General features: G+C 52.7%; 1 protein-coding gene across 2 annotated transcripts; it reads left to right on the top strand.

The window, feature by feature from the left end:
• The first annotated feature begins 2,442 nt into the window (after positions 1-2,442).
• On the top strand, positions 2,443-19,380 carry ZBTB47 (zinc finger and BTB domain containing 47). Of its 2 annotated transcripts, none has more exons than XM_074901096.1 (6): positions 2,443-2,602; positions 12,864-14,237; positions 17,436-17,583; positions 18,181-18,296; positions 18,705-18,849; positions 19,006-19,380. In XM_074901096.1, the coding sequence occupies exons 2-6, from the start codon at positions 12,945-12,947 to the stop codon at positions 19,371-19,373; spliced, it is 2,070 nt and encodes a 689-aa protein (XP_074757197.1). In that variant the 5' UTR covers positions 2,443-2,602; positions 12,864-12,944; the 3' UTR covers positions 19,374-19,380. The 2 variants fall into 2 exon arrangements, with proteins under 2 accessions (XP_074757197.1, XP_074757196.1); XM_074901095.1 differs by lacking the exon at positions 2,443-2,602 and adding an exon at positions 2,630-2,821.
• The last annotated feature ends 1,412 nt before the right edge of the window (positions 19,381-20,792 follow it).

Raw genomic sequence — 20,792 nt, 5'->3', positions numbered from 1 at the left:
GCATCTCGAGAAGAACGCATCCATGGGGGGGACTCATGGCAGAGAGAGTTTGCGGAGGACTGTCTGCTGTGAGAGGGAGCCACGTGGAGCAGGGGGAAGAATGCAGAAGAGCGCTTACCCCCCACTGCCCTTGGAGGCAGAAGCAGAGGACTGACTGCACCCCCCATCCCCTGCACCGCTGGGGGAGGAGGTAGAGAGATGGGGAACAAAGCTGGGCCCTGGGAAGAAGGGAGGGGTAGGGGGAGGTGTTTTAAGATCTGGTAATGCTTCTCACTATCCCACTGTGTCTGTTGGTTTTCTTAGTGTTTGAATTAAAGTGATGTTCTTTTCCCCCCTAAGGAGCCTGCCTTTTTGCCTGTGACTGTTTAATGGGTGAGACACCCCTCCCTGTCCTTATCTCGATCACTGAGCCACTCTTTTTCCTTCTCAGCACTGCTGGGAAGGGGTGAGTGAATGGCTGCATGGTGCTCAGTTGCCTTCTGGGTCTAAACCATGACAGTAGGATCCCCCCAAACTGGGTTGAGTGGGATTTTCTGGGAGCTTTGGGAATTTTTTTTTGAAAATTCCATGTGAGCCTGTGGGTAGTTGTGGCCAGCGAAAACACGTGTTTCATCTCTGAGGAACATTGCTGATGTCGCCCTTGTCAGATAAAGTGTTTCACCCAAATGCGTCACTGTTTGTGCCCCATCCAGGACATTCACCCTTGCATTGGTGGCAGTGGCTTCTCCCACATCAGGAAGAAAAAACTATGGATGACAAAGGCCAGGTTTCCACGTGATGCGTGGGGTCAGCAGTCCCCCAAAAGGCAAGGACCTCATGGTGAGCCCACCAGAGTGGTGTCAGGGCTTTGCCCATCCCCAGCCTGCCTCTCCCCGCAGACCTTCAGGGCTACGAGGGTGCCAAGTTCTGGAGCTCCCTGGTCCCCTCTGCCATCTCCATGAAGGTGCTGCAGAGATTTGGGCTCCAGAGCAGAGCCTAAATCCCCAGCTCCCACCTCCGGCCTCATCTCACCCTCACCCTGGTGCTGGCTGCATGTCAGCCGGGTGTTTTCCAGGAGCTTATGTAGCTTTTGGAAAAGTTTCCAGGGTAGAAGGCATACTGGACGGGTCAAACACTCATCTCACAAAAAGCTTTCTGATAGGGGAGAAGTTCTGGTGGCATCAGCCAGGATTTTTTCCTACAGAGCAGAGCAGGGTTGAGATCAAGAAAGGGCATTAAAAAAAAAAAAAAAAAAGAGATATTAAATAAACCCAGCACAAGCAGGACATGGCTACAGCGACATTATGCAAAGAGCTGTACACATCTGGAAGAAGTTATGTGCACAGCAACCGAAGCAGAGTCTAAACAAGTGCAAGACGTTACCACATTTATGTCTGCAAAAGGGAGTGGTTAGGAAAAGGAAAAGATCTGGGAAGGTGGAATAAAGATGTGAAGATGGAGCAGCCCAGGGGCTCCAGGGATGCCCGTGGCCTGCTGTCGCGTGGCCAATGCTCTTTGGAGCTGTTGTGTTTCTCTGCTTTTAGGGTGGTAGAAGGGAATTATTTTGCCCTGACATTTTGGATGGTGTCTGCATGAATGGTGGGGCAGAAGTGAGTCTCGAGGTGGTCCCCATCCCAATGGGCCTAGGTTGGGCACCCTGTGGGTCTTCTGCCCTGATGTACCCAGTGCTGACAGGCAGAGCCTGTCCTGGTGTCAGAGGAGTGGGACCACCCTGGGACCCACCCTGGATCCCCTGGGGCTGCTCCAGATTTGCCCCCGCGGTCCCCAGCATGAGGGACCCAGCTCCCAGCTGAGGCTGGGGGACCACTGGGATGCTAAAACCCACCCCTGACTGGGCACTGGGGAGATCCAAGCAGTGCTGGGGGCAAAATAATAAATCCCTGATTTATTTTTCATGGGTTTGGGAGCTGCCTGCACCCCACACATCATGTCCCAGTCCCTGAGGGGGTTTGGGGGAAGCCTACTGCCACCCATCAGACCCTCCCTCCTAAAACCAAGTGTGTCCCCACAGCAGGAGAACACTCAAAAAAATCCCCTTTTTTTAATAAAACAGGCATCACCCCACCACCCCCAAATTGGGTTTTTCTGCCTCGAAAATTCTTGCTGTTTGGGGTTTGGTTTTTGTTTGGGGTTTGGGCTTTTTTTTGGGGGGGGGGGCAGTGATCCTTCTGTGTGCCTCAGTTTCCCCCCAGTGGGGTACAGCCGATGTCCCCGGGGGATGCGGTGGCTGTAGGCCGGGGGTGGGGTGCGGGGGGAGCACGGGGATGTCCCGTGTGGCGGGGGCCGGGGGGGGCGGTGCGGGGAGCCTGTCTCTTTAAAGGGGCAGCCGCGGCCCCATCTGATGCGACGGCTCCAATCAGCGGCCCCGGGGCTCTTGGCAGCCGGAGCCGCCGCCGCTCCGCATTCCTCCGTCTTTCTAAAAGGGGCTAACATGGCGATGGGCAGGATGAGGTGAAGAAGAGAAGGAGGAGAGGATCAACAAAAAAAAAAAAAGCAAAAAGAATTATAAAAAAAAAAAAAAGCAAAGAGGAGGAGAGAGAAAAAAAAGAAAAAAAAAAAAAGAGGGACAGGGCATGCAAGCAGGGCTGGCAGCGGCGGCGCGGTAATTTCCTCCCCCCCCCTCCTCCAAAAGGCAGGAAAAAAAAAAAAAAGCAGCGAAAAAGACAGCCAAAAAAAAAAAAAAAAGGAAAAAAAAAAAAAAAGCAACCAACCCAGCAAACCACCCAACCCAACATTTCTTTTTTTTTCATGGAGAGCAAAAATCCCAGGCAAGCGGAGGAGGACCGGGACTCCTTTGCGCGGAGACCTTTGCATCAAAATGGTAGAGCTTGCAACCTCCCCCTTTCCCTTTTCTCGTCTTTTTTTTATTTTCCCCTTTCTCTCCCTTCCCCCCCTTCGCTTCTTCGCGCTCCCGGGGCTTTGCTGACTTTGCAGAGGCCTCCGAAACTTGCCCAAATCCTTGCAAGGGCCGGGGCGGGGGGGGATGTTGCATGGGCGAGCCGGCTGCATGCTGCAGCCTCCGGCGGGGGGGCCGGGGGTGCGCGGAGGGGCTGATGGGGGGGCCGGGGGGGTACAAACAGCGCGGCCCGCCCGTGCAATGGGCCAGGTGCTTCACTGCAAGCGGCTCCGGAGGGGGGGGGGGGGGGGCCGGTCTGCATGCCCCCCCCCCCTTGTTGTGCAGGGGTGGGAGGGTTTTGCTTTTGGTCAAAATGGCATTGGAATTGTGTGGCGCCCCCCCCCCCCCGCCATGAACAGGCGCTTTTTGCATGGGGTGAGGGGCTGCGCGGCGGGGCTGGGCTCGCCCCCCCTCCTGGGGTGTCTCCGGGGGTGATGTGGCTGCCGGCGGGGGCTCGGGGGTGCGGGGGGGTGGGGGGGGTGTGTGCAGCGAGGCCTGACCCCCCCCGGGAGGAGGCGGCCGTGCGGCCCAGCGCCCCCAGGGTGGTGGGACCCAGCCCCCCCGCAGGGCTCCCGCTTGGGGGGTCACTGGGAAGGTTTGGGGGGGCCGGGGGCAGGGGGAAACTTTTCGTGCCTCCAGGTCGCCCAGGCCGGAGGATTTGGTGGCGTTGCGGGAGCGCTGAAGCAGCCTGACGCTTCCTTGGCCCTTTTTGTTCCCCGGATGACTCCTTCATTTTGCTAATTCCTCGCCTCCCCCCCATCCCCCCCGCCTTGCTCCTGCCGTGGGGCCCCTTTTCCCGGGGGATCAGGGGGATGCTGGGCTCACCCCCATACCCCGAGGGATCGAGGCCGGGAGCCTGGCGCAGGGCAGGGTGCAGCATCCCACCCTCCTTGGGCTTTGCGAAGGGATTTTCCATGCATGCCCTTAAAAAATAATAACAGAGGGAGGTTGGTTACACTGGGCGCCTTGCAGCCAGGGCTCTCGCCTGCAGCAGTGACCTATTTTAGCAGCTGGTGGACTTTTGGGGGGGTTAGTTTTGACTTGCAGGCCTGAGCCGGGTTAGTGTGACTTGTAGCCTTGACCAGGCCTGAGCCAGGAAGATGCAAGACGGGAAATCCCTGGTGATGTGCTGTGCCCGTGATCCTGGTACCCTGGTGCTTCCCCCATCCCGAAAAGTGCGGGGCTGTGATTGCCCCAGCGGTGGCTCCATGCCCGTAAAAACACCCTGGGAGGCGTTTGAGTGGCTTTTCGGAAAGGGGAAGAAAGTGCAAGCTTGGAAAAATGAAAGAAACGGCGCTGACCCGGTGCATGAGTTGATGACTGGAATGCCGGGCTGGGGCATGGCACTCCCCAGCTCCGATACTGGGGATAACTGGAGTCGGGTTTGGGTTCGTGCAGGCCAGCAGCGCTTGGCCTGTGAAATTCCTGCTGGCATGAAATCGGCTGCTGAAACCTCCCCTGCATCCCCTGCAGAGGGAGATGCTGGTGGAGACCTCTGAAGTTGGACTAGGGGAGGCACTGGGTGGTTTTGGGGAGCGTTTCATGCCCCGAGGTGGGGAGGGAGATGTCCGGAGCCCACCGGAGCAGGCAGCCCTGCGAGGAAGAAGGGGAAGGGTTGGGAATTAAACCTCTCCTCCACACCTGGCCTCAGCAGGAACCAGAGGAAAATTTGCTTTACACAGCAGAAATCCTCCTTGGAAAAATACTAAGGGATTTTTTTTTAAATTTTTTTTTTTTTCTGAATCTGGGTGAAACTCTGCTGGGTGCAACGTTTTGGCTCTGACTGTAGTTTCCCTGAGGATACTGGCTGGGCTAAGCATCGCTCCGGGGATTTTGCCGGGGCAGCCGGAGGGTCCCTGTCATTGCCTGGCTTGGCTTCACAGCGGAGCTTTGTTCTCCCCACGAGGAATTAACGGCGCGTTAGGTTATTACCAGGCAAACGCGGGAGTCGAGCGAGATAAACAGCCTTGTATTTGTGTCTTGCATCTGGAGGAGAAGATGTCACCCCCTTCATAAAAATAACCCTCTGCTGCCTTTGGAGATACCCTCTTTGTAAAAGGGAGGTAGAAGCAGGAGGCTGCCTGCGAGTCGATTAAATATTACTTATTTTTACGATGCAGATTTTTGCGCTTAAGGAAAAATAGGGAGAAACCTTTTGCGGATGAACTGACTGTGTCAAAACATCAGAGAGTCTTTGACGGTTTGGGGGGAATCTCTGATTTCCCCATCCTCACTCCTTACTCCAGCAGGAGGAGAAAACTAAGGGCTCTCCTGCACGGCTGTGTTGAAGCGTTTTTAGATGGGGATATGGCAATGGCTATGACAAAGTGCTCTCTGGGAAGAGCAAGAGATGAAGTTTTTATTTTGCTGACAGGTTTGTGTGTCCCTGAAAATGGGGATTCCCAGGTCCCCCCTGTGATTTGCATCCTAAATGTCCTCTGACTTCCCATGGGATCAGTGGTCCCTGAGAAGCTGGAGAAGCAGATGCCAGTGGGGAGGATGAGCTCAGGGTCAGGCTCTGTGCCACCTGCCCCTAATCTTTCCTCTCATTTCTGAAGGGAATATGTTACGTTGCATTGCTGGAGTGCTATTTGCAGGGCAGGGCTGGCCCTGTTGGGTTGCCTGTGTCTGGGGACTTGTCCCTGCATCCTTCGCGGCTGCTGTCCCCTCTTCAGCCAACCTTGGTGCTTTTGCTGCCTCTCCTGATGCTGAAACCCGGGATGACTTTGGATATGGGGAAGGACTGGCTGTGGCAGTGCAGATATGATGGGTAGAGGACTTAATTACAATAAACTGTCTTTTTTTAATTATTATTTTTATGACTATATCTTTTGCCTGGAGCCAGGGCTGCTAACACCGATGTGCTGAATTTGCTGGACAGCTGTGATAAAGATGAGACATTTTAATGCACGTTCATAAAAATGTTAAAGCGTTGGGCAGGGAGGATGGCTGGACTGAAGGAGAATGGCTGGTGCTTCCCAAAAATCCCCAGTCAGGGTTGAGTTTGGAATGGAGCTGGATGTGGGAACCATCCCGGGCATCAGTGTCAGGGTTTAGTTTAGGATGGAGCCAGGGTTTGGAGAGGATGCTCTGGGATGGAAAGCTCTGCCCAGGATGCTGGGAGACGCACAACTTTGGACCTCTCTGGCAATCTTGAGGTCTGGAGTTGGGTTAGAAAACACCGTGGGTTTAGGGTCTTGTGGGAGCCAGTTGTGGGGCAAACCTTGGAGGTGTCATACTCTGTCTTGCTGTTGACCCACTTGGAAGGTCATGGGGGCTTCCCTCGGGATGGGCACCATGGAGCCAGACAGGGGGATGCTGCTATCTGGTGCTAGCCTAATTCAGCAGGGTGTGAAAAGGAGTCTTTGGTTATCCTTCCTCCTCGCTTTCCGGGGATCTCAGCCTCTTCTTGGCTGTTGCGTGGCCACGTGAGGGTGTGAGGCTGGCTCAGGGACACAATGGCTTCAGGTTGTGCACAAGTGATGTGGTGCCTGCCCTGTTGCACCCGTCTGTGCTCCCTGCACTGAATTTGGGGTTCCTGGGGATTCGATGAGCTACAGGGGGCTCGGTGCACCGCCAGCCCCACTGTATCCATCTCCTCCCTTGGTGACACCGGGGACACCCGTAGGGTCCCGAGGGGATGATGCTTACCTTCTCCCTGGCCTCGTGTGGCTCATGCTGGCCCGGGCAGCAGTCTGGAGCTGGCCCCTGGTGCAGCCACTTGGCCGACAGCTCGGCTGAAGAGGTCAGTGTTGGGTTTTGTCCTCGTTTCCTCCCTTGATCCTTCCTCCGCTTATTTTTCTCAGGCAGGGGAGGGAGGAGGACAGTGGCTTTGCATGTGTGTGTGTGTGTGTGTCCCGGGCTCTTCCACCCCAGCAGTGACTCTGTGGGAGGTCCCGCATCCCCTGGACGGGAGGTCAGCATCCTGTCCTGCTGCCTGCTCATGTGCCAGGGCAGCGGCTCGGGGACATCTCCATCAGGCGGGTGTCACTAGCTGTGCCAGGCACTGGCGGGGACCCCATGGCTTGACTGCTCTGGCTGTGTTCGGTGCTTGCCAGGAGGATGCCGGCTTTGCTGAAATCCAGCGGCGTCCGTCCAGGGTTTAGTCCCAGACCTTGCTACGGGCTTGACACAGATCTTGAGTTACCCGGACAGCTTTTGTACCACGTGTCGGGTCAGGACTGAGCTGCACCCAAAGAAACCCCTTTCGACCCTGACCTGAGGGGGTACGGACAGATGGACGAGTGCATCCAGCCTGGCTTCAGTGCTCTGCTTTCCCTCCAGAGCAGAGGGATTGGGGCTTGTCCTGATCTGAAAATAACATGGCGCCAGGCTGAAGCCTTAGTGTTTTTGCAGCAGGGAGGCTGTGTTTGAGCAGGGGACGGTGCTTGCCTTTGCCTGTGTTGGGGCAGACACTGAGGTTACTGAGCAGATCTTGGGCCTTGGTGTCCCCGATGCTATCACGGTGATGGTGGCGGCATCCCCGGGGAGCAGCTTTGCAGCGTCACCTCCCTGGACCAGTTTGGGCATGGGGATGGCAGGGTTGACCTGTCCGTCCGTCCTTGCAAAGCATTATTGTGGTTTTGCAGTTCTGTGTGCGAAAGGAGAAAGACTCCCAGAGTGGTTGGCAGGATTTAAAATTTTGTTTTTAAAAAAAGAAAGCAACCAGCCGTTAACCCTCTGCAGGCTGTGCTGCTGGGAAGCCTGCTCCCAATGGGGTGAAGCCTTATGTTTCTCATCCCACTTCATCACCCTGGTCTCCCCAAGCCATGGGTGTCTGTGGCGCTTACAAGAAAAGCCTGAATGAACCTTTTCCCCATTTGCAGAGGTGTGTCCGTGGCTGCCAGGGGATGGGAATGGGGGAAAGATTTGTTCCCGTTCCCTTGCACTGAGGACGTTCCCACCAGGCCTGGTGCTGCTGCCGACTTCCCAGGCTGCTCCCTGGAAAAGTGTCTTTGAGCTGAAGCCTCTAAATGCTGGATGCTATTAAAAAAACCCCAAAAAACAACCAAAGGAAATTAAACAAAAAAAGCCTGAGAAACATCTGACTGTCCCCCAGCTGGGCTAATGCTTTTTTTCACTTGCACAGATGCTGGGAGGTGGTTTTTGGGGTGCCCGACACCCTGGGGTGGGACAGGCTCTGGCAGCCAAGTCCCTTCCCCTCGCTTCCTCTCCCCGAAGCCTGCATATGGCTCTTGTTTTGGGCAGCCTCAAGCCTTTTAGACAGCACATAGGGGAAAATCACCACGTGAGATGGTGTCACCACCATCCTAAAGGACGTGGCCATCCCTGGCCTCCAGAGCTGGGGTGGGACCATCACCGGTGTGTGCCCGATCCAGCCCCGGCAGCGTCCCGGCGGGCAGGATGCAGGCGGTGGGCGCTTGGGGCCTCGTCGGCCGGCGCCTCGCCAGGCGGGGCTGCGGCCGAGCTATTGTTTTCCCTTCCTGCTTGTTTTTCCGGACAACCCTCTCCTAATTAAATAAAAATACCCATCAGAGAAGTGAGCAAACCACCCCCCTCCCCGGCACGGTCCCGTGCCACGGGGGGGCAGAGCACCCATGGGAGAGGTCCCCGGGGAGGCAGACGACAGGCAAGTGGAGCAGTGAACATAGGCAATAGGTGAGCAAAGGGTGTGCTGGGATGTGTTTTACCCCACTGCCAGGTTTCCATGCATGGCCGTGGTCCAAAAATGAGTGATTTTGGCGATGTGCGTACAGTCCAGGCAGTGCTGCTGGTGCTGGGGCAGCTTTATCCTGGTGCATCCTGATTTTGGGAGTCGTGGGAAGATGCAAGCATCACATCATCCTTAAAAAAACCCCTACATGAGCTCAGAACTACAGAGGAAAAGCTTAAGGTTTCATCCAAGGGTCCTTGGAAAGCAGAGGGCAGATTGTGGGGGGCTGAGGATTAAAACTAAAAGCACAAGATGTCTTTGGGATTTCTCATGATACGCCTTTGCATCATTTCTATTAATCTGTAACAATAAAGTTTTTAACATTCTTTCTTCCTTTAGCAGAAGTCAAGTTTTGGCATTAAATAGTTTCAGCCAAGCTCTTTCACCCTGAAATGCACCAGTGTTCAAACTGAGAATAGGACATGGGGTTTTTTTTGAGGAGCGAGTGCTAACATCAGATTCAGCTATTTATTAAAGCCGTTTTCCTTAATGCAATTTAATACTGAAGGTCAAGGGTAAATGGTGGTTGCAAATGATATGGAAAAGCAGATTGCTGTTTTTCATGGGAGTTTTGAGGGTGACAAATTTTAAGGAAATCCCCAAATTTTGTGCTGACTGGAAACTCGTTCGTGGGTAGCTGGTCTAACCGCTCTGCCTGGCGTGAACTGGGGGCTTGTGGCCACCTAAATGTGCTTTTTATTCCCCCCAAACCCTGTCCTTGATGCTCCAGTGATGAGGTCAGTAGACATGGCTTTAAATAAGTAAATAGAAGGGATGGTGAATGTCAGAGATGGTTTTCTGGGGGGCTGCAGATTTGAGTATTTATATATATCCAGGGTGTCCTGACCTGCTGGTCCCTCAAGGGGTTTTAGTGCTGCAGGAACATCTAGAGATCTGACTCTTAATACCTGCTAAGATTGTCCCCATCCCTGGAGGGGTTGAAGAGTCGGGCTGACCCAGCGCTGAGGGATCTGGTGGGGTTGGGAACGGTCAGGGGGAGGTTCATGGTTGGGCTGGAGGAGCTTCAAGGGCTTTTCCAACCAGGGTGATTCTGTGATAAGTAGCATTTTATCTTAGCACAGTGTTTTAACTCCAGCAGCAGCCTCCTTTCAAGGGCAGTGATGGGGTGTTGGTGTGGCTGTTTAGGGAAACTGAGGCACACAGGGGGATGTGGGTGGAAAGCGAATGGGGCTGTGCTCAGGCTCCATCTCCTACAGCAGGATTTTCGGTGGCTTTGCTGGAGAGAGACTGCCCCAGTCCAGTGAGCATCACCATCTCCTTCAGCCACTGTTCCTATATCCTATATCTATTCCTTGCACCCTCTGCCGTCGGGGCTCAGCCGACCCGCATCCCTCGGACCCCTCGCTCCAAGCATCCTCCCTGTCCTCCAGCCGCCCTCGCGTCCTGCGGGCCCTTTTGGATGGAGCTTTGGCAGCGCCGCTTGAAAATGCTCTTAAAATAGAGCCGGAGGGCAGTGTCAGGGCAGGGAAGGCTGTCTGGAGGCACCGCCATCCCCTCGGGGTGGGGACTTCTCGGCCGCGCTGCTTTCGAATAATTTCTGCAGGTTTTTTTTTTCCATGCCGATGATGCCAGGGCTCTGCCTAGAGGTCAGTGGTGCATGGTGGGGACTGGTGGTTTTAGGGTTCGCTTTGGTTTTGATGCACCCCCCAAGTGCAGACTGGGGATGGAGATCGGATGGGTGACCTGCTCCTGCAGGGCTGTGTTGGGCTGCTCGTGGAACTAAACTGACACAGAGAGATGGAAAAGAGCAAAGCTGTGATTATTTTTTTTAATATCTTAAAAAATATTTTTTAAAAATGTTTGGGCTTTTTTGTTGTGTATATATATATATGTTTAAAATATTTGTGTTTTCCCAGTGGAATGATAATGGATTTAACTCTCCCATTAATCCTGATTAATTGGGCTTCTCCACTCCGGTGGAGTTAGAGGGACGGGAGCTGCCGGAGGGGTATTTTGGGGCCAAGTTGGGGTCTTTCTTGGGATCTCACCCTGGCAGGCACCTCTCGTCTTAGCTGGGGCTCCAGCTCTGGGCAAGCTCAGAAAAAGCATCTGATAGCAATAAAGAGCAAAAACCTCCCGCTGACAAGCCCGGGCTGAAGTCACTGACGGGACGCGGCCAAGACACGCATTGTCCTCGCTGCTGCTGGGACTGATTAGAGCTGCCTGGCAAGCCTTGGTGCTGGGTGAGGGGTCAGCCCCTTTTGCCAAAAAACCTCGATCCAGAGCAAAAAAACCAGCTTTTGTTTTCCAGGCTGGGCTGTGTGGAGGCAGTGCTGCCTGGTGGACCCAATTCCCCCTGTTTTGCACCCATTTCTCCACGATTGTGGCTCTGCCAAGCTTGGGGCATGCTATATTGGGAGCAAGGTGAGATGGATCCCAGGAGGAAAAACCTGAATTCAGTTTTTTCGTAGCGAAAGCGAATCAGGAGAGTCCCTGGCAAACAGCAAATCGCTCTGCTGAAAGCTTGCTGTCTCTTCAGCGTTCAATATTTATTATATCATTATTTATTTTCTGTGCGCTTGGGGGGGCTGAGCCATCCAAGTTCCTCTCATTGAAATGTCCTTGGAAGTCACGAGGCTTAGAAAATTTGGGGGTGGATGGATGTTCCAGCTGAGATGCAGCATTTTATAACAAATATATATATAAAGAGTGTTTATATATTTATGTATTTATATATTAATATAGAGAGTTTAAATATTTATATATATGAATATATCAAATAGAAGAAATATATTTAAAAAATTATAAATATTTATATAAACCCCCTTCTTTTACTGCCTCTTTACTTCACTCCAGGCTGCCAAGAACTAAGAGGTTGGAGAAGAGCTGTTTTTTCCTGGTTCTCCCTGGGTGCAAGGGTTTGCTGGGACTCTCCAGGGCCATTGGGACCATGCACAGCTGAAGACCTTGTTGGTTGGGTGGGTTGGTTGTGGAGCAGAAATTCAGTGAAAATGAAAAATTTTGGCAGGAAGGGGGAAGGGCTTTTTTTGCTTGTTGAGAAAACAGAGAAGAAAACACCCTTTTTTAATATTTAAACATTTTTGTCTGTGTGTGCTTTTGCCTTTGGCTTACAAAAAGAAAAAAAGACAAACAAAATGTGTCTTGCTGAAATTCATGTGTTGATCAAGAGCTGCCGTTTGTCCCAGAAAAAATGGGAGCTGAGAAACTCTTTGGAGCAGGGTGTGCAGGATAAACCCAGCAGGTTAAACCCTCCGTCTCTGACACTGTTCTGCACCCCATCCTTGGTCACATCTCTCAGTGGCGGGAAAAGAGGATGTTGACGTAGCTGGATCCATCTCCATCCATGAACTGGGTGTTCAGCCTGGAAAGCCAAAGGGAAGCAGCGGGAAAGGGGATATCCCTCCTCCTTTTAATACAGGGTGTGGGATTTAGGGTGTGGGATGTCCCTTGCATTTGGGATGTAGCTGGCAAACCCATCCTGGGGCTCAGGTGTCCCCAGGAGAGGTATGAACATCCAGGGGTGGTCTGCCCCGTGCAGAATACATGGGAGCTAAATTAAATATCCAGCAAACGCAGCCTGGGAAGTGTTGGCAGTCACAGCATTTACCACCCTGGGGATGCTGCTCCCTGATTTGAATTTTTCCAAGTAGTGCCTTTCCTCAGGCGATTTAAAACGGTCATTTAAAAAACGGGTATTTAAAAAGAGTGTACATCATCTTGGTGAATCCAGCTAGCGAGTTAGCTGCTAACGTGAGTTAGCTGTTAATGTGAGTCAGAGCACATGGTGTAATTCAGCAAATATTAGAGAATACCGTGTTTTATGTAATTATCTTGTGGAAGCAGGGAGGTTTACAATTCTAATTTCCTTCTATTTACGGGGTTAAATCTCAACTGGTGCCTACAGTTGGCTTTCTCTGTGGGGCAAATATCCTCTTGGGGTCTCCATCTAGTTCAGGAGATGGAGGCATCCCCTGTCCTGCATGACATCTCCACGCGAGTGTGGACGGCTGAGCCAGGCTTCGGACCGCCTCGGAGGTGGGGTGGCCATGGTGCCTCCTACCCAGGCTGAAAGGATGTCAGTGGGTGCTTGGATGGCCTTGGTCAATCCTTTCATTGGGCTTTCTCCTCCTTGGTTGAGTATCCCAGACTCGAGTTGGTGGTGGAGCTTCTTGGTTGGCATCTCCAAGCTGGGGCTGACAGTGGAGCTTCTCAGACTTGGGATTCATGGCCAGGGACGTGTGGCATGGCCAGGCAGGTGTTTTCCTGGGGAAAGAGCCCTCCTGAATGACTTTATTTCCTTCTTCCCCGCAGCTGATAGTCGAAAAAACGACTGACTACCCTTCAGCTGAGTACTCCCTGGTGGAGGATGTAGCCCTCCACTTCACGTGTTTGATGGACAGACTGAACGAGCAGCGACTCTTTCAGCCGGACCTGTGCGACGTGGACATCGTGCTGGTGCAGCACAAGAGCATCTTCCCGGCGCACAAGGGGGTCCTGGCAGCCTACAGCCAGTTCTTCCACTCCCTCTTCACCCAAAACAAGCAGCTGCAGCGCGTGGAGCTCTCTCTGGAGGCCCTCACCTCACAGGGCCTTCAGCAGATCCTCAACTTCATCTACACCTCCAAGCTCCTCGTCAACTCCTGCAATGTGCAGGACGTGCTGAACGCGGCTGCTGTGCTGCAGATGAACAATATTGCCTCCTCCTGCCAGGATCTCCTCGACACCCGCTCGCTCAGCCTGGCTGCTGACATGGCCCTGCCCGCTGAGAGCTGTGCTGGACCCCCGCCCTACTACTGCGAGATCAAGCAGGAGGTGGATGCTCCCCATCCCAAGATCTACGCCCGGGAGGGCAATGACCCCTACTCGGTGCGGGTGGAGGATGGAGCAGGTGGTGGGACGCTCCCCCCGGGTCCAGCCAAGCAGTACTACAAGGAGGAGAAGGATGGCGGTCCAGGCGCTGTCTGTAAGATGGAGGGTGAGGAGTCTGAGGAGGACCTGGACAGCCAGGGCTCGTACAACCGGGAGCAGATCATCGTGGAGGTAAACCTCAACAACCAGACCCTCAATGTCTCCAAGGGCATGGAGGGGAAGGCAGCCGCCAGTGAGGCGGCAGTGATGGGGAGGCCTGACGGTGATGGGCGTGACACGGAGGAGGATGGGGAGGAGGAGAATGAGGAAGGAGAGGAGGAGGAGGAAGAGGAGGAGGATGCAGAGGTGGGCGAGGAGGAAGAGGAGGAGCACAGTGAGGAGGAAGACCTGGAGGAGACAACGGAAGAAGAGGAGGATGATGATGACGATGAAGATGTGTCGGAGATGAAAAGAGAAAAGGGTGGACAGCCCCGCAGAGGCAGTCGGACATCCAAAGCCACCAAATCTGCCATGGCAACCAGGTCCCAGGAGATGGCCAAGGTGGAAGAGGAGGAGGAGGAGGAGGAAGAGGAAGGCCAGCGAGGGAGGAAGAGGAAAAAGGAACAGGATGGTTTAGGCCAGAAGGTGAAGCTGGAGGAGAAGCAGCACTACCCATGCAAGAAGTGCCCCCGGGTCTTCAACAACCGCTGGTACCTGGAGAAGCACATGAACGTCACGCACAGCCGCATGCAGATCTGCGACAAGTGTGGCAAACGCTTCCTGCTGGAGAGCGAGCTGCTGCTGCACCACCAGACCGACTGCGAGAAGAACATCCAGGTGAGACAGGCCCAGGGACATCCCACCAGTGGATGGACATCCCACCAAGGGGTGGAGCATCCCACTGGGGATGGACATCCCACCAAGGTGGGGACAACCATGCTGGGACATCCCAATGAGGGAGGGACATCCCACCCAGCTACACCGTGGGGTGGGCTCATGCTCAAATAATATTTTTGATGTTGTGGTTGGCACATGGCAGACGGAAGGGAACCTTACTTCACCCGTGACTTGTATTCAGGCTTGGGAGGGTCCCATGGTGGCATGGGACCAGAGGGTTTGTGGTGGGGGAATGTGGCTTCCCCTTGGCTGGCTGGGTGGAAATACGGAGTAATTTTGAGGAGTAATTTTTCTTCGAGTTTATTCAGTTAACCTGGATAAAACATTGCAAGACCCTGATGGACACACACTCCAGCCGTTCCCACCCAGGCCGAAACCAGCTTAGCTTAATTCAGAGATTTGATGACATGCATTAAAGTGGTTTTAATCTGCCTTTTGTGCTCTTTAGCTTGCATATTAGCAAGTTTCTGAATGCATTTGACATTCCTGCATGGCTCAGGCTTGGTGTGTCCTTCGCCTAATGCTAATGAGCTCCTGCATTTGCAGATTGACTCCATTAAATCAGTACAATTTTGGGGGATAGGTAAGCATCCCATTAGAGCAGCAAACATGTGTTCCTGCGGACCCCTCCAACCAGTCTCCTAATCCCTGACGAGCTATTTTGCTGCTGCTACTAATTAAAATTTAAAAATATACCAACTTCTGGAGAGCTTCGCCTGTCATCCTTCCCACAAGTGACTGGATTTTAAATGATCTTGCTGCTCTCCTAGCAGAAGGTAACACAACCCAGGTACTACTGGAGCCCTTTGCTGGTGGCACCCCGAATAAAATGGGGAGTGAAGTAGATTTCAGCATTAGGGCATGTGGGGAATACAGAGGCAGGAGTGGTCTTGTCTTGAGTGGGTGAAGGAGCTTTGGTGCATCTTCCTGAAGAATTCACAACCCTGCAGTTGCTTTCTTTGGATGCTTTTTTCCAGAATGGGTGAGTGCAACTCCAATACCTGTGTGGCGGTGGCTGTTTTGGAACCTATCGTAAAGTCCGTGCAGTTAAAAATGGGGTTTTCCAGAATGTTTCTTCAGCCTCATCTACTTTTCTGATGGATAACATGAGGCTGCCACCTCACTGCTTTTTTTTTGTTGTTTGTTTGGGTTTTTTTTCTTTTGATCCCTTTTCCAGGTCATTCCTGAATAGGATGAACCACAACTGCCCATGTGGTAACCTTCTTCTGTAGTAAACATGGATCATACCTCTCACTTAGCTGAGTGTCTTTAATTTTTACAAATAGCCAAATTCACTCCATTTGCTCATAACTTGATCAATATACCATGGAATTATAGCTGGATGGAAAAGAAATTTTTTTCTACTCTATACCTATAATGGACAGTCTTTATTTCTTGTTTTTTAATCAGATCTGTGGAGGGACCCATCCCTCTTATCCAGTTTGGGTTTGCTGCTTTCTTTCCCTGTTTTGTCCCAGATCTCATCCATAATGCTTCAGGTATTAGTCTTCATCTCACTCCTTGTGATCATTTCCCATTGCCATCTGCAGTCCCACAGATACCATAAGGGGCATCCTGCCTCTGCTGCCTGAAAAATTATTTGTCCTTTGCTTTATTGGGTTGTTTCTCTTTCTTGGCCCGCTTCAGTATGGTTTTCCTCTTAACCTGCGAGAACTTATCTGCTCATTTTTTTTCCCTCGTTTGGATGTTACTTCCACATTTTAGAGTGATGCTTTTTTGCAGTAACAGAGCTCAGCCCTCCGGGATGCTTAGTTCCAGCCTGGGGGCTTTCCTGAATTTACTGCTTTCCTTCTACCTTTAATTTTAAAATTACCCTGCAGTCTTTTTAATTTTGAATGGAGAAAATGGATATTGATGTGTCTCTAATATTAGGTTCTGGCCCTGAATTTGTCCTGAAATGTCTCTTAAAGCAGAGATAAAACTGTTTTGATCCATGTAAATATATACTTAGGAACAGTAAAACTCAGAGGACTACTCATGTTGATATTCAAGCATGGAAAGATAAAGAAGATGAGTACTGGGAATACCTCTGCAACCCTAATTTTGCCTCTCGGGCACCTAAATATAAATATATATATGGAGACATACTGTAACTACATGGCATAATGGTATATTTTCCATGGTGTCATTCAGTGCAAAACTTGATTGAAGCCCATCAACGAGCATCTGTTCCTCTGGGTAGGAGGAGAAGCCAGAGGAATCCTTACCCAGGCTTACTGGTACCGCTCAGCCATGCTGTTGTGAGATGCCTTCAAGGCATGAATTATTTTCTTAATTCATTTGCAAGGAGAATGGATGGTTTTATTTTTGTTGGCCAAGAGGAAGATGAGTCAAACCCTTGGGTCCTGGCAGGTCCTTGGCCAGGTGGTGCCCACCATCTCTGTGCTCCAGCAGTGGTTTCCTGCATGGACCTCACCCTCCCGTGTTTCCCCAAGCACTGAACTGATCTCACATGCTTCATACAGGTCTCACACTGAAGTTGGAGCTTTTCCTGTGAACTCTCAGAGAGACATTCAACTTGGTGGAGCTGAAGCAAATCTTTACCATAACTTCTCAGGGGAGACTTAACATCATGTTGTTCTGCTTGTGCTGATGGGCTGGTTTTTGGGTCCATTTTGGTCCATTTGTGTGTGCTTGTAAAACTCATTTAGTGGTAAAGTATCCATAACACCTGCTGAAGACTGAAGTTGCACTGGTTTGGGCTTCTCCTTGTTCTTCTATTCTTTGCAGTCTTCCAATGCACAGAGGGTTGGGGGTTTCTTTGTGTAATGGCTTCACTGTGTGCAAGAATAAAATCCCAGTTGGGAATAGAGCCTTGTTGCATGAGCTGCTGTTTATGCAAGTTCCAATACAGCTGTTGATAGAGGTGCCACGTCCTTACCTGGAAAGGGGAAGATCTCTTCCTCATCCGATGGATAGAAATTTGAGTTTTGGAGGTTTTGAAGTGACAAGGTCTGTAGCAGACTTGCTGATCATTATGACTTTGATGTTTTAGCTGTAGGTTTCACAGTGATGTTCCCTTTCAATGCATGAAGCTGATAGCCTGGTAAAACGAAAATGCTAGTGGTGCCTGGGCATGTTGCCCTGCTTCCCTACCCATCCCCTCTCTCCTTGCAGTGCGTGACATGTGGGAAGGGGTTTAAGAAGCTCTGGTCCCTCCATGAGCACAACAAGATCGTCCATGGCTACGCTGAGAAGAAGTTCTCCTGTGAGATCTGTGAGAAGAAGTTCTACACCATGGCCCATGTGCGCAAACACATGGTTGGTGAGTGTGGGAGGCACTGGTGCCAGGGGAAGATTTCGTTAGTGGTGTTCATCCATTATTTTGGCAATGAAGGGCATTTTTTCCATCGCTGTCATGTTGGGAGTTTAGGGCTGGGCTTACTCCTGGATGAACTTTCTCACATGAATGCAGGGGCATTGAAATTTGGCCTGGTATTTAATGATTAACGTATCCTTGGTGCTGGGTTTGGAGCAATCAGGCATGGTGCTGGGGAATCTCATTTATTTTATTTAACCAGAAAAAAAGACCTCGGAAGTGATCAAAGGAGATTTGAAGTGAAACCATCCTTCCTGTGTAAAAGAGGACCAGGCCACACCAGCGCCGGGCTTTGGGAAGCAAACTGCACATGGCAGAGGCACTTGGGTCCTTGGGGCTTGCAGGCACCAGAGAGATCCAAAAAAAGGGGGGTTTCGGCAGGCAATTAGGGGAGTACCCGAAATGTTGCTGCCACACATCTTCCCAAGATGGCTTTGGGTTTGCTGGGCTTGGGTGTCCGCACTGGGAGCAGCAGCCAGGGCGTGGGGAGATGGATGCTGGAGGTGCGGGGAGGGCACCTGACCCTGCTTCTCTCTGCTTCAGCTCACACCAAGGACATGCCATTCACCTGCGAGACCTGTGGGAAGTCCTTCAAGCGCAGCATGTCCCTCAAGGTCCATTCACTCCAACACTCTGGGGAAAAGCCTTTTAAATGCGAGGTAAGGTCCTGTGTGTTGCCTCACCTTGCATCCTCTCAAACAAGGACAAAAATGCTGGTTTGGGGAAAGATCTCCCACTTCCTGGGGCTTCCCCTGTGCTTTGTGCCAGTGCTGCTGCAGGAATGCTCCCATGCTCTTCCAGACTTTGCATCTCTTCCTGGTTTGAGGGTTCCACCAACCTTATGATGACACTTGTCCAGTGCCGGGATCTGTCCCTCCAGTGCCCAGACCTTGCATCCCATGCGGCCTGCAAACCTGCCTGGGTTGTACTGAAAAGCCATTTATTTGGGTTCTTTTCAGGGGAAAAAGATGATTTCTGCACTGCTCTGACACGCTGGTGATTTGGGGGGGAATGTGGGGGGTGTTTTGGGTGCTCATCAACAGCTCATGCCCCTCTCACCCCGGCAGAACTGCAACGAGCGCTTCCAGTACAAGTACCAGCTGCGGTCCCACATGAGCATCCACATCGGCCACAAGCAGTTCATGTGCCAGTGGTGCGGCAAGGACTTCAACATGAAGCAGTACTTTGACGAGCACATGAAGACACACACGGGTGAGAGTTCCCCGCCTTGCCCCCAGCCCCTGCGGGCAGGCACCCCTGGGGAAGGAGCGATGGGACGGGGGTAGCATCTTCGGGTGCGTGGCAGGACGGGGTTTGTGGGGGGATGTTCCGGTCACCGGCTTCTCACCCGTCTTCCCCCATCCTTAGGTGAGAAGCCCTACATCTGCGAGATCTGCGGGAAGAGCTTCACCAGCCGCCCCAACATGAAGCGGCATCGCCGGACCCACACAGGCGAGAAGCCCTACCCCTGCGACGTCTGCGGCCAACGCTTCCGCTTCTCCAACATGCTCAAAGCCCACAAGGAGAAATGTTTCCGTGTCAGCAACCCCTTGGCTTTGGACACAGCTGCCCCCCAACCCGCTGCCAGCCCAGCCCCACTGCCCCCCGGCCCTGGTGTCTCCCCGCTGCCCTTGCCGCTGCTTCATCCCCTTCCACAGACCCTCCCTCCTCCTCCTCACCTACCGCCACCCCCTCCCCTGTTTCCTGCAGGGAGGATAAATTTGAACAACAACTAGGTGCCCCCCACCCTGGCTATGCGCCCGCACGGACTGCTCTGCCCTTTGGGAATGCCTCCCCTGGGGAGATAAGGCTTCACTTACTCTCTACCCCCCCTTCCTCCTCATTTTGGGGTTGTTTTGGTTTTTTTTTTTTCCTTTTTCTCACCTGTCATTCTCCATGGAGAGGGGGAGCAGGAGGCAGCCCCTCCCTGAGGAGCATAGGTGTTGGAGGCGGGGGACCGCAGTCTGTCCGTAAGGGTGTAGGTAAAAGGCGTCGCTCTCCTTTCACCTTCCCACGCATTGGCTTCATCTTCGTGCCGGGATGCTGGCAGGGCTCCGAGGAGCAGGATGCCACGCCGTCTGGGGTCGAGCTCACTGGCGTCGCGTGCCCGCTTGCTAGCCGAGTGAATGCCTGCTGGCGCTTTGATATTTATAATAAGCCGAAATCTAGCTAGTGGTGCTTGAATCCCTGTACTGTAAAGCTGGTCTTTCAATTCAGGCTCTTTTCCCAAGAGGTTGAGAGGTGGGCACCACAGAGGAGCCCCCACCGGCAACGTCTGCTGGCCCCAGTGGCCTGCAGCAAGTGAACAGATGTCCTCTTTGGAAAGTCGTCAGCCTGCTCTTATTAGCATCTCTCGCTGCGTCTTCTTTGCCCATGACAGGTTTTTCTCCTCGATAGGTGAAAGCACAAACACCGGTGTTGCATCTTGGGGCATTGGCAGCTTGCTGCCAGTTCATTTTTGGGGTGCCCTAAGGGAGCTGGGCTATGGTGTGCCCTTTCCACTAATTCCAGCAGGAGCTGGGCTCCTCAGGATGCTCTGGAGTTGGCGAGGTGTCCCTGGGAGAGCTCACATGGCCTTGGGACTGGCGGGAAGGTGGCCTGGGACAGAGGAGCAGGATTTCACTGTTTCTCAGCAGAATCAGCCCAGAATAGTGCCTTAACAATTTGAATAAACCCCTGACTGATGGGTGAGCTCCAGGTTGGGTCCCGTTGCAAGGTTCAGAGCTAAAGCAAGACCTCATTCAGCCTGATGACGATGTCCCATCCTCGAACGTGTTGCCCACATCGCTCTCCCAAGCTTTGCCTCTCCCTGTGAGGCTGGCAGCAGTTGTCCTGCCCTGGCCTGCAGGGACCAGTGAGGGCTGTGATTGGTCTGGTGATGCCCGGTGGGGTTGGTTAGCGCTTCTCTGGCCCCATTGTACCTGTTGAAGTTGAGTTGGTCTTTGGTTTCACTTAATTCAGGCTGGCTTCATGCTGGCGGGGGAGAAGAGGAAGGCTTTGCTCGTACCTTTTTGTGGGACACTGGGCTCTAAGCTGGGTCTCACTGCTGTGCTCTGCCCTGGGGTGTCATGCCTCGCCATGGCTGTGTGGTCTTCCTGCATGGGAAAGTGTCCCTTTCGGGGCCGGGGAGAGCTGGGGCTGCTGCAGGGGCTGCA

Source organism: Athene noctua, chromosome 2 (assembly GCF_965140245.1).
Source record: "Athene noctua chromosome 2, bAthNoc1.hap1.1, whole genome shotgun sequence".
NCBI classification, from domain to species: Eukaryota; Metazoa; Chordata; class Aves; order Strigiformes; family Strigidae; genus Athene; species Athene noctua.
This window is presented reverse-complemented; position numbering and strand designations above follow the sequence as displayed.